The sequence below is a fragment of the Cheilinus undulatus genome, linkage group 23 (genome assembly GCF_018320785.1).
Source record: "Cheilinus undulatus linkage group 23, ASM1832078v1, whole genome shotgun sequence".
Classification (NCBI taxonomy): Eukaryota; Metazoa; Chordata; class Actinopteri; order Labriformes; family Labridae; genus Cheilinus; species Cheilinus undulatus.
In genome coordinates this window covers 30,783,492-30,796,298 of record NC_054887.1, presented here as the reverse complement: position 1 = coordinate 30,796,298, position 12,807 = coordinate 30,783,492, and the positions used below count along the sequence as shown (strand labels likewise).

Below are 12,807 nucleotides of genomic sequence, written 5' to 3'. Positions count from 1 at the left end.
TGAGATATTCAACTCCTGCAGTGTTAAAACCTCTTGAGTAATAAGAAAACTAAAAAAAGCAGTGGCATTCATCATTAAGAGGTGAAAAAGACTATTGTACTCAAGTAAAAGTCCAGTTACTCTGGTTAAATTTTACTAAATTGAAAGTACAGGGCTACAAATATGCTCAAGCAAAAGAAAGCTATTCAGTTTAAAATATACTTTAAATACTCAGTAGCTACTGAGGAGTTGTACAGAAAAATATGCTGTATGTATATTCTATACCCTAACTCAGTGGAAAACTTCACACAAGGTGCAAATGTGTCAAACCTCAAAAACAATAATCCACCAGAAACATGAGCAAAAAAACCCCCACAACATCCAAGCACAACCAAACACATATCAACATATCTAAACACTCTGCCCAGGGGCATGATGGGAAACGGCATCCACACATCCCCTCAGATTTAGAGGGGGAGCTTAGATCCGGGCAGAAAAGGTGGTGGAATGGGATTTTAAAAGTAGCCAAAAATGGGTCAACAGATAGGCAGAAAGTGGCAAAGTTGGGTCAAAGTGGCGAAAATGTGCATTACAGATAGTGACATGCAGTCAAAATTGGTGAAAAAATGGGAAGAAAAGGTGGTGAACTGGGATTTTAAAAGAAGCTAAAATGGGTTGAAAGTGGCAAAAATGGGTCAACAGAGGCAAAAAATAGGCAGAAAGTGGCTACCATGGGTTAAAAGGGGCAAAAATGTACATAAAAAATAGGGAAATGAGCATAAAAATAGTCAAAATGGGCAGAAAGGGTGGTTAAATGAGCTGAAAGCAGAAAAAATGTGTCAGAGATGGCAAAAATGGGTTAAGAGAGGCATTAAATATGTGGGAAAATGGCAAAGATGGGTTAAAAGCAAAAAAATGACATAACTCAAAGGGAACTGCTATTACATTTGACAAAAAATAGGCTTTAGAAATTAGTGAAAAAAGGTTAATAGGACAAATAATGAGTCAACAGAGGCAACAATGGGTGGGAAAAACAGTTACAAAGTTTCACCAGTGAATCATTTCAACACCACAACCCAATAATAGTTTGACACACTTGAGCTCCAAAATGAAGTAACTGTTAGCCAGGATGCTAGCACCAATGCTACTGATCAATCACACCTGGGGAAGGCTCATGTCAGGGCCCCAGACAAATCTGTGGTCACACCTGCTCAGAGTTAAAGACAGGGCACTTTTTCTCCAACATAGTGTTCATCCTCTTTTTCGCCACACTGCCTCCTAGTGGACAAAAATGTTAAATGCAGTTTTCGATGCACATATTTCTTGGATCTAAAAAGAAAGCTGCTCAGATTAAACTCAGGGCAGGTGATTGAGTTTCAGATCAAATTGCAATAAAGCCTACAGTAATTTTAAATCACAGAAGGTGCAACATTTTGAAAATGTTTGCATGTTTTCAAAAGAAGAATTCATATCTCATTTGCAGTATGAGTCAAAATTAGTATTCAGAGAAAATTAACCTGGAAACATTTTACACAAATATCGATCTGCAGATAACTAAGAGGCATAAAGATGATCAGAACAGCAGTCACTGCTTCAGTGCAGGTTTTACTCACCTCTCTCTTTGTGCCCAGGCCTGCGGTGTAATGAATCTGTTCGTCATCGCCGTCTGTGCTGATGATTCAGCAGTTAAACTCCATCAGATTATAATCCAACAATCAGGACGGTGAAGCCTTCACTGTCTTTTTATTCCCCCAGTTTGTTTAAAATCCGCTTTTTGTTCCTCAAGGTTTGGTCGGATGACTCGTCCCTGGAATCCACGAGTAAGGTGCTTTTAATGACGAAGATGGTGATGAAGACCTTGACCAGCTCTCCTGCTCTTTACCTTGCAAGAAATTAATCTAAACAGATCCAAGCAAGTGCTCAAAAATGATTGATTTCTGTGAATTGTGAACTGGTTGTGCATTTTTAAGTACTAATTTTAGTTTCATTTGTAGCTGTTGTCCATTTTTAAATCACTTCCAGGACTCCACTTTTCATTTTTGAGAAAGAAATGATTCAGAAACATGAAATAAATCAAATGTCTTACTATTTCCTCATTGCATTCAATTGCAAAGTATTCAAAAACTGCTTTAAGTGAGATGTTTCTTGCATATTAATGTCTGTTTGTTAATATATCAGTATGGACTGAGCTCTAAAATGACAAATTTCTGTAGGATTCCCTTCTTTTCTCTATCTGAATCAATGCTGGAGGTTCTCCTTTTGGAAATACCTGCAATTTTCAGCTCAAGTCAGCTCTCTGGGAACTTCTAATGGATGTTTTTCATAAATGTGAGCCGATAATTGAAATAACTGTTTTCGGAAGCAAAGTTTGGACCATTTCTGAGGGCCATTTTCTCTGTAGGACTAAGGTGCATTTATAAGAGTTCTATCAGCTGCTTGTAAACGATCAATTTCTGCTGTGTATGAACTGATTATGCTTGCTGAAGGACCAAGTTTTGTTTCATTTATGGATTTTGTCCATTTTAAAATCACCTCCAGGATTCTACTGGTCATTTTTGATAAAGAACAATCCGATCTCTTGCAATTTTCTCATTGAAATCAATTACAAAATTTAGCAAAAACCAAAATTCACTGAGACGTTTTGTTTTTTCTTTAAATTATAATGCCTGTTTATCAGAACAGGTATAATATTAGTATTTGGGGAGCTCTAAAAGGTCCAAATTTCCTATTTCAACATCACAATCTGCAGGATTCCTGTCTTTTTTTGAGCTGGTGGTTTTCAACCTGGAAAAATCTCCCCTTTGTCTGCTTTTGGGAACTTTAAATTGATATTTTTCAGAAATGTAAGCAAGGAATAGCCAATAAATGTTGCCTAAAGCCAAGTTTGGACCATTTGAAGGGTAATATTCTCTGCAGGACTAAGGTGCATGTATCTAAGGGGAAGCAGCTGCCTGTAAATGAATCGTTTTTCTTTTTTGAAGACTAAAACGATGCATCAGGCTGAGCTGCTGAATCAAACAACATGGAGGCTTCCACAACATGGTGGTTTTCTGGCCTCGTCTCCACAGCTCCGGCTTCTTTTTTCACTCCTGTGGCAGACAATACAGAAAAGTCTGGAAGGTTGCTATAGAAACTGCATCACATGAAGTCGGACGCGAGGCCTGATTGCATCCACACGGGGGCGCTCTTGGTTTGGGAGAGAGCTGTGTCTGATTTCATAATGCTTTCACAAGCAGGTTGAAGTCTGAGCGTTTAAATCTGTCAGAAACGGGGAGAATGTGCCCTGATTTTTGTCTTAAAGGCGGTTTGTTCTGCAGCCTGAGGGTTAAAGTAGAAAGTGGCATCAAAGTGGGTTAAATTTAGGGTTCATCAGCCTGCTGCACATCATCTGAGCCTGAGTGGAAAATATATGAGGGTGAAATAACAAGCGTGAGTGGGACCATAGCAAAGACAGCCTCCTGCATCAGAGAGTAAATTTGGATTGAATTGGTCCTGTGTTGTGTCCCAGAAAAGCAAATGTAAACTTTAAACCTGCATCATTAGGGCAATAAATTACTAAGAGAAACACTACTAATGATATCAATAAAGTGCTACAGCTGCTACAGGCTGATCATTCTGAAGCTTCTCCTGCTCATGGTGCATAATGGAAGACAGTTTGAGGTGGAAAAACTCGGCTCATCCATCCTCTTTGTCTGAAATGAATCCTGAAGATGGCAGAAATAAGGAGCTCAAAGCAGAGCGAGAGATGTGGCGCTGAGAGACCACCTCAGCTTGCCACTGATGCGGTTCCTTCAGACGTCAGTGAGCTTCCCGGTGTAGGCTTTGTGCGGGCTGCAGTTGGTGTACTTGATGGAGTCCGCATCCTCGCTGTCCAGGTACTCGGACTTGGACAGACTCGGTTTGCTGTCGCTCTTCTTGAATTCCCCGAACGATGGCTGCTGCTGTCCACAGGTCACGTGTGTGTACTGGAACTGCTCCTCGTGCTCCGTCTCGCGATGGTAGAAGTAGTTAAAGTTGGAGACGATGACGGGGACAGGCAAAGCGATGGTTAACACTCCAGCGATGGCGCAAAGAGAGCCCACGATCTTCCCACCAATGGTGACCGGGCACATGTCCCCGTACCCGACTGTTGTCATTGAAACCACGGCCCACCAGAATGCATCAGGGATGCTGCTAAAGCTAGACTCCGGGTCGTCCGTCTCGGCGAAGTAGACAGCACTGGAGAAGAGGATGACTCCAATGAAGAGGAAGAAGATGAGCAGTCCCAGCTCCCTCATACTGGCCTGCAGGGTCTTCCCAAGAATCTGCAGACCCTTTGAGTGTCTGGAGAGCTTAAAGATCCGGAAAACCCGGACCAAGCGGATGACCCTGAGGATGGCCAGAGACATGGCCTGCTGTCCGTTCCCCTGGTGCTCCGCCAGCTCCAGCCCCAGTGTGATGAAGTAGGGCATGATGGCAACGATGTCAATTGTGTTCATGATGTTCTTGAAGAAGGCAGGCTTACTGGGGCACGCCAGGAACCGGACCAGAAGCTCGAAGGAGAACCAGATGATGCACAGAGTCTCCACGATGAAGAACGGGTCCGTGAACGGGTTTGGCTTCTTTGCACGTGTGGTTCCGTTCAGTGGAAGATGCTCGTCAAACGGTCTGGCTTCTTCTCTGAACTCTGGTAAAGTCTCCAAGCAGAAGATGACGATGGAGATGAGGATGACGAGGACGGAGACGATGGCGATGCCCCGAGCAGGTCCAGAACTCTCTGGGTACTCAAACAGGAGCCAGACCTTAGAACAAATAGATGAGAATATACTTTATTAATGAAGGAAATTCAAGTGTCTGCTGTTCAATTTAAACAGCGCTGTGCTGTTTAATGTTACTGAATGTTGTACAATTTATGTCCTATGTTTGCTCAAAGGCCCAATTAGGGACAAGAGTTGGAAATTAGCAGTAGCTATAAACTCTCAGTTTCATTATCTTTAATGAAACTAAGTTAACCTACATTAACCCAGATCAGTAAAAATCAATGCACACAGCAAAGACCTGAAATATGGAAAGATGGCAGTATGCAAAAATTAGTAGATACCAAAAAATACACAAGGTGAAATTATAAAGCAAAAAAGGCCTGTAAAAGAAAATATCAAACATATCAGAAATATATGTGTACAATGAGGCAACAGTAGGATAAACAGGGTGAGTATTGGGACATTTAAGATTTGAAATTAATTTGTAAAGAAACACATGAAAAAAACTTAAACCAAAGCTTTGCATTAGTGAGAAGGAATTTTAGCAGGCAAGTGGGCCAGACATTTAGTAAAATTTGGCATAAAATAAATATTGGTCAATCCAGAATCAATTGAAATAAGATGTCATGGTGCATCTAAATTACTTCAAATGCAATATTTACTCCTTTTACCTTTTTAAAAAATGTACAATTTGATTGAGTCCCATTTTACCAAAAGCCTAAAATAAAAGTATAGAAGAAAAGCTGTCCAAAAAAAAGATTAATTTCATAACCCAGATTAAACGTTATTTCTCCTAAAAATTTAAGCTAGTTTACTTGAGCTATACAAGGACTAAGAGGCAACCTCTAAGGTTAAAAAATGAAGCCAATGTAGAAGAATTAAAAACTGCAGTTTCTCAATTGTCCACTAGAGGCTTTTCAAAAGCACAAGAAGTCACATAAAATGCCAGCTTTTACAGTGGACATAAACATGTTTACAGTCTGGTACTAAAATGATTTTGGTCAGAAAAGTTGACGCTTTTATGGGCACAGTTATCTTAAAAAAAAAAATGTTATTCATTTGGTATTCAACAAGGATGCTGGTTTATGCATTATGAGGGGCATGGTTGATATTACTATGCTTGCATATTGTAGATGTTTTTCAGAAGGCTTAATACCACCTCATCGCCACCTTTTTGGCTGTTTCTAGGTTGATATGAAGTGAGTTTGAAAAGTGAATGAATAATAACGATAACTGTGTAAAAAAAAATCATATTTATACACTGTTTTTGGCAATGCTAACACAATTCCAGTTATGCTCACTGAATTGAAATTGAAATAAAATCAAAAATCCCTTTCAATATGACCCCTTTAGTAGCCAAATGGCTGACATCACTCAGACTTTGCCCAAAATTTCCTAAAGTCAAAGTGACACTTTAATCCAGACCCACTGAGAAAAGTAGAATGACATGGCATTTTGGCATTTATCTAAACTCTTATAGAAATTTTTACAGGTTCTTTCCAGTAGATTCTAAAATCAAATGTAATGATGTATTAAAAAGTACCATTTGCCAATTAGTCGATATGTTGACCATTTAGAATAAAACTACATTTTAGAAGGGTCACATTTTATCAATGACCTCTTTTAAAACGGGACTCCTGCTTGCTGTCAAAACGGAACAAATCCCTTAGCCATTTTGGAGGGAAACTGAGGTTTTTGGGGTTCACAAGAGAAATCTATTTCACAAACCAGGTCAAATATTTTTACTTAAAGAAGCAATATTATAGACTTAAAGTTTGATTTCTCTAAATAGAAGCTAGCTTGCTTGAACTATGCGGACAGCTAGCTAGCATAGTTGTAATAAATACCACATATTCTGGGTTGCATAAGTGTGTGAAGTGCATTCACACTAAGAGGTATACTCAGATGCAGTGTAGACTACTACTGGTACACTCAAAACTGTCCAAGAATCGAGTATGGAACGACTTTGAAACCTCAGTGAACACCATATCAGTGATGTAGCAAACATTGTAGTGTTAGCATGCTAGCACACTAGCTAATTGTAGCATACACTAGCTAGCTAATGTTAAACCAGCAATTGCAGCACATTTCAATCAAGGAAAAGGAGTTCAAAGCAAAATGAGTTCTTTAAGGAAATTATTTTAAAATAAAATACAAGTTACATGAATTTAATACTGAGTAAAAATCAAAGCAAATTTCCATGGTGATGGCTTAATATCTGTTTAAAAGTTGCTGTTAAAAAGAAGTAGAAGGTCCCACTTTAATGGTCATTTTATTCCTAGTTATATTGCTACCTTATATGTTGCAAGTCTGTTTGGTCTCTGTGTGTTGTGTATATTATTTTCTTGTATGTGCATGCTTGATGTACACTTTTATATGTATAATATTAACCTTCTTGGCACTACAGATGGAAATAAGCCTATGGCTACGACCTGGTACATTTACATGTCAATGTTCATTAATGTGCACGGTCCCCAGTAATAAATAGACACATAAGAGATAACAGTTGCAGTGCACAATTTATGTCAGCACTAATCCGCTGGAATACAGTAGCCTACACCGGTGGTTTTTAATTTTTCTTTGCCAAAGATACATCTAAGATCAAGCCAAAATTTCAAGGCACGCCACAACCACATCTTTACAAAAAAGTCCTGAGTGTTAGCTCAGTAAGGCCATGGAATCAGTCACTGCCATCAAATTGAGATCAGCTTATCTAACGAAAGTCCTTGTCAGATGACTGCAAGCTGATGCACTCTCGGCATGCTGTTGGCAAACCGTATTCATGCTGCCATAGCTACAGCTTGTATGCGCTTTGCTACTCCCTCTGCAAGCTGCTTTTTACAACCCTCCTCCACCCTAGCTCCTCCTCTATTCTACCTCTGATTTCACAGTGCCATTCTGTTGTCATTTATGCCTGTTCTGCTCTGTTTTAGTCTTTTTATTGTATTGTTGTAGAAATTACGTATGGTTGTACAAATTCCTACGGCGCACCAAGACTTGACTCAAGGCACACCAGAGTGCCTTGCCAAACCATTTGAGAACCGCTGGCCTATACCAATAGAAGCATTTGATTTAGGATTCACTAACGGCTGTCAAAATGAATCAATGTCCTTAGTCATTTTGGAGAGAAACAAAGGTTTAAAGGGCTAATAGAAGAAATCTAATCAATAAACCAGGTCAAATATTGTTTCTCTGAAAGAAACAATACTATCCACCTTATTCCTATCCCCCATGATTCTTCTTCTTCCACTCTATTCCATCTAAATGGGACTTTTCATAGAAACCAGATGCTGAAAGTGATTATTAGAGCAATTTTGATACTAAAATTTGTAAACTTCGACTGCTTCACCTCAAATGGGATAACGTTATTATTTCTCCGCCCTCTTCTAGAGAGTACAGAGTGACGACATTACCTCAGATAACCTAGACAAGCATATTAAGCTAACTTTATGAGCTTCATAGAAGGAGACGGTCACGATTTGTTACAGGAGTTTGGACACCACCTTCAGATAATTTCTAGTTTGTGGGGTTGCTGAAATGTTCATTTCACAAACTAGCTAATACCTCTTAAAATGTGTGAATTATATTAATAAAACCAAACAATCCAAATATTTAACTTTGTCACGTTATTGATGCCACAAACGAAGTAATAGGTACTGAGCATTGCAGAAAGTATTATTTAAAACTTTCAGCTCATACTGATTTCACAAAAATGAAGCCGTACGTATAGCAGCAGATATTTTTTTATTTCAGAACAACCACTGTTGACGCTAAATCACTTTGGTAAGCCCTTGAAGAATCGCTTTTTTGCTATTATTGTTACTGTACAGGAAGTTCCTCCTACATTCACAGCTTCAGTAGACCCCCCAGGAATAATGTGTATCAACCTTATTTGCTTATTTACAGCTAACAATACAAACAATGTGAACATATGATTACAAAAATATATTAATATTTAAAATCCGAGGTGAATTCCTACTGAAACAACTGTTGTTCTTTGTTAGCGTCCATCATTAGCTGCTGTATTAGAATACATGTATTTAATGTACTTCTGCTTTAGTGCCTGAAGTTTTGCCCATATTCAGATTTACAGTAGCGGCCCCAGGAACAGAGTGGTGCAGGAATAAGTCCTAAAACGCCGAAGTAAGTTAACATTTTAGCACTTCCGGTTCCCTCGTCTGAAAGTCAATGGGAATTTTGAATGCGTTTTCGGTGAAATGCCTGAAATAAGGTCCGTGGTGAACACAAGCTCAAGAGAGTTTAACGTTTTATCCTACGACATAAAATAGCCTACATCTGAAACGTGCCCCACCTTTGAATTGTGTATCTTTTCATGGCTTAATAACAGCGGTTGCTAAAAGACAGCTAACAAGGACTACAGACGTCATCATCCGAAACGCAGCAACTGAGCCTGCCGTTCAGCTGTAGCCGCATGTAATGGCGTAAATTCAGTCGACCGTGTTGTAGTTCAATATAGCATGACGTTAGCTTTTTACCTTCGACAGTTAGATTAAAGAGCCTGATACGATTCTTATATTATCAGTTTATGAAGATTATCTTAATGAACAAAAGTTTTATAAACTTTTATCGGACACAGAGCTTATTTTCAGCAATAATCCAAAAACCGATTCAAAAATCCCTCGACAGCTCGACGACCAGGGAATCCATGCTACACAAACTTCCAGGTTTGCCTACAAAATTACGTCACGACTGCACCACTCTATAAGGTGGATAAACTTAAAGTTTAAAGTACTGTTTTTCTAAATGGAAGCTCGCTAACAACTAGCTTCCTTACTCTACAACTAGCTAGCATAGCCGTACGTTTTCTAGCTAGCTAGCTTTGGACAACGGAGCAACTACTTCTCTCACATGCTATTGCTAACTATTCTTGTTATCCTGATATGTAGCCAACATAATATTGTCCGTACATGTTCATTAATTCAAAAAGAAAGTTTCTGTAAGGTGCTCACCTCTCTTCTAGTTATTTTATGCTACGATTTGATGCTAAAATGTTTAACTTACTAATGCAGACCAGTGAGCTCTTCTCTGTGTTTAGCAAGTTGTTACTTTAATTTTTAAAAACCTGCTTTAATTTGGCTGTTAAATACCATATTATTTACATTGATTATTTTTGTGTTGCTCATACCTGAATAAAGCAACCATTTTTGACAACAGAGGTGTCCTACAGTTGGTCATCTCATTGGTTAACATTAAAAAGTGCGTTACGTTGGGAACTATATCAGAAATATTCCACTATAAACAAAGTCAGATTTTTAGAAAATGTCCCAATTTACGCATGCTCACCCTGTGGATGAAAACAGGCAACTACAACAGTGAAACTGAGCAGAATGCGCGTGCTGCTGATGTGGTAAAGGTGTCAAGGTGTCTCTTTACCTGTCGCTGGAACTCGTTCTCGGGCAGCGGCCGCTCCTCCTCCTTAATGAAGCCCTCATCCTCCTTAAAATTCTCGATCACCTCCTCCCCCAGCTCGTAGAATTTGATCTCCTCCATGAAGATGTCCACGGGCACGTTGACGGGTCTGCGCAGCCTCCCCCCGGACTGGTAGTAGTAGAGGATGGCGTCGAAGCTGGGTCTGTTCCTGTCGAAGAAGTACTCGTTCCTCAGCGGGTCAAAGAAGCGCATCCTCTTCCTCGGGTCCCCCAGCAGCGTGCAGGGGAACTGAGCCAGAGTCTTGAGCTGCGTCTCGAAGCGCAGCCCGGAGATGTTGATGACCACGCGCTCGCAGCACTCCTGGTTCTCCACGCGCTCCGGATCGTACACATCCTGGGCTGACAGCGCGGCCAGTGCCACAGTCTCATCCAGGTTCTCTGCGGGCACCACTGTCATGTTTCCTCAGTCCTCTCTGCTCCCCCTCTGCCTCCCCAGCGCGCACTTTTTGGGAAACCAGCTGTGCGTCTCTGCTCTGTTTCTCGGTGCGTCTTCGTCACGTCTGCGGGTGAGCTGCTTCCTCTGGCATTTTCGTGCCCCCCCACCACCTCCACTCTCACCTTTTTCCCGTCCACGCTCTGCCTGCTGTAGTCTGGACTCGGCTGTCACATTCACTGCATCTTAAGCAGGCTTTGCCCTCCCCGAGCTGACGTGTGTGCGCACGCTCTCTCACTGAGGGGGAAACAAAAACACACACACATGCACGCACATATGCTCGTCATGAACGTGATCCAGGTATTTTTAAACGCACATGCACCAAATATCGTCGATTTCAGGAGGAATTGTTTGGGTTTCCAGACTTTGTCTGCGCAGAGAGAGCCGTGCGTAACGAACCTGTTGTCTCCAAAGCTGCGCAGGCTCAAGGTTATCACTGGAGTATGAAAAGCAACAACAAACCGGTGGTTACTGACTCAAACAAGGAAGATTTTCAGAGTTAGAGCTCTGTCTTCAACCAAAGATTACACTGGCTGTTTCTACGATGCATTTTAACCTTACTAACATAGGGCTGGGCAACATATGGGCTACATCTAGAGGTGGGCAGTAGTTATCTTCTTTACTCATTAATTCCTTAACAAAGATGCTAATTTAGTTCCAAATGACTAGAAGTTAACATCAGCATTAAAACCTCCTTACACTCTGACAATCCACCCAAACCATCAGCATGTTTTCTCCTCATAATGACGCCTATTTCACACAACTGCTGTGCTTAAGTATTGTGCCAAACACAGCTACAAAGCAGTGGCGTGCACAGTCTTTTCAAGGGCAGGGGCGAAAAGAATTCTAGAATTCTAGTGCATTTAACACCATAATAGCACCAGATAATCCAAACTGGTTCTGTGAGATATAGTTCTGGCTCAATATAGATCAAAAAAGGGCCCAACATAAAAGTCATTGCAACAGTAATGTTTCATAGTATTTCTTGGTCCTAATGGTCTTCTGGAGTCTAGTGTGTTTTCTTCACCCAAGAGGGCAGTTTAATGTGTTTTGTGCCAACCAGGAGGGCACTTTAACACGTTTTCGCTCCCAAGAGGACACTTTAACGTGTGATTTGGCTCCCAAGAGGACACTTTAACGTGTGATTTGGCTCCCAAGAGGACACTTTAACGTGTGATTTGGCTCCCAAGAGGGCAGTTTAGCATGCGTTGTCGCTCTCGAGGGCACTATAGCATGTTTTGGCTCCCAAGAGGGCACTGTAGAGTGCGTTTTGGTTCTCCAGGGCACTTTCACACACGTTTTGCCTCCAAAGAGGGCACTTTAATGCGCGTTTTTCAACAATTGTTCATAAGGGGGGGCAACCCCCCCGCACCACACTGCTAAAGTTATGATTTTCCAAGTCCAGCCACCACAGTATCAACAATCCATGCAACAGACAGACCAACAAAGTTGATCTTATGTTATTTAACCCACCATTTCTGCCTCTATTTTCTTCTCCTGATGATAATATTCCAACAAAAACAGTCCAGCTGCATCAGAAAGGGCCCTTATGATCCATATCCAGGAAGAGATTTGATCCAAATTTCAAAAAGATCCACGGTTTGTTTGAAAACCACAAACAGGTCTGATATTTTGTAGCCCTCAATCTATCAGAGATCTGTAACTACATGCAGGTCCTGCAGAATTTTACAATAAAAGCACCTGTAGCAGGGAAGGGCATTGTAGCTTGTTGGTCAATGAGCTCTCTAAGGCAGGGGTTCTTGACCTTTTCAGCCCACGACCCCCAAAATAAAGGTGCAAGAGACCGGGGACCCCCGCTGTACCTGAAGGTCATGTGGAGACAAAGCTGTCCATAAGGGGGGATAAAGGGGGAGATTTCTGGGGCCCAGCCAAACTGGGGGCCCATGGAGGTCAGTAAGACCATGGTCCATTGTGAAGTTAAGCTGTAAAAACCATATTTTATATTTGACCTGAATAATAACCACTCTTATCAACAAACATATGTCTTTATTTGTTCATTTAGCCTTCTTTAGATGAAAAAAAATCTTTTGATAAAAAAATTTCAATGGGTTAAAAGCTGCTAAAATTGATTGATAATGGAAACAAATGGTAAAAAGGTGGTGAAATTGGATTATTAAAGAACATAAATGGGTTAAAAGTGGCAAAAATGGGCACAAAAAGTGGTAAAAGGGGATTACAAAGTGGC

General features: G+C 40.7%; 1 protein-coding gene across 1 annotated transcript; it reads right to left on the bottom strand.

The window, feature by feature from the left end:
* Positions 1 to 3,370: 3,370 nt before the first annotated feature.
* On the bottom strand, positions 3,371 to 10,656 carry LOC121505518 (shaker-related potassium channel tsha2-like). The gene is made up of 2 exons (XM_041780912.1): positions 10,113 to 10,656; positions 3,371 to 4,760 (listed from the first exon to the last, which is right to left on the bottom strand). Exons 1-2 carry the CDS (start codon positions 10,563 to 10,565, stop codon positions 3,771 to 3,773), a joined length of 1,443 nt encoding a protein of 480 aa, XP_041636846.1. The 5' UTR covers positions 10,566 to 10,656; the 3' UTR covers positions 3,371 to 3,770.
* Between the last annotated feature and the right edge of the window lie 2,151 nt (positions 10,657 to 12,807).

Excerpts from the sequence above, each read along its gene's own strand:
- LOC121505518 (XM_041780912.1), bottom strand. The coding sequence starts at position 10,565 with ATGACAGTGGTGCCCGCAGAGAACCTGGATGAGACTGTGGCACTGGCC. Across the intron at positions 4,761-10,112 it reads AGAACGAGTTCCAGCGACAG|GTCTGGCTCCTGTTTGAGTA; the intron begins GTAAAGAGACAC and ends ATTTGTTCTAAG.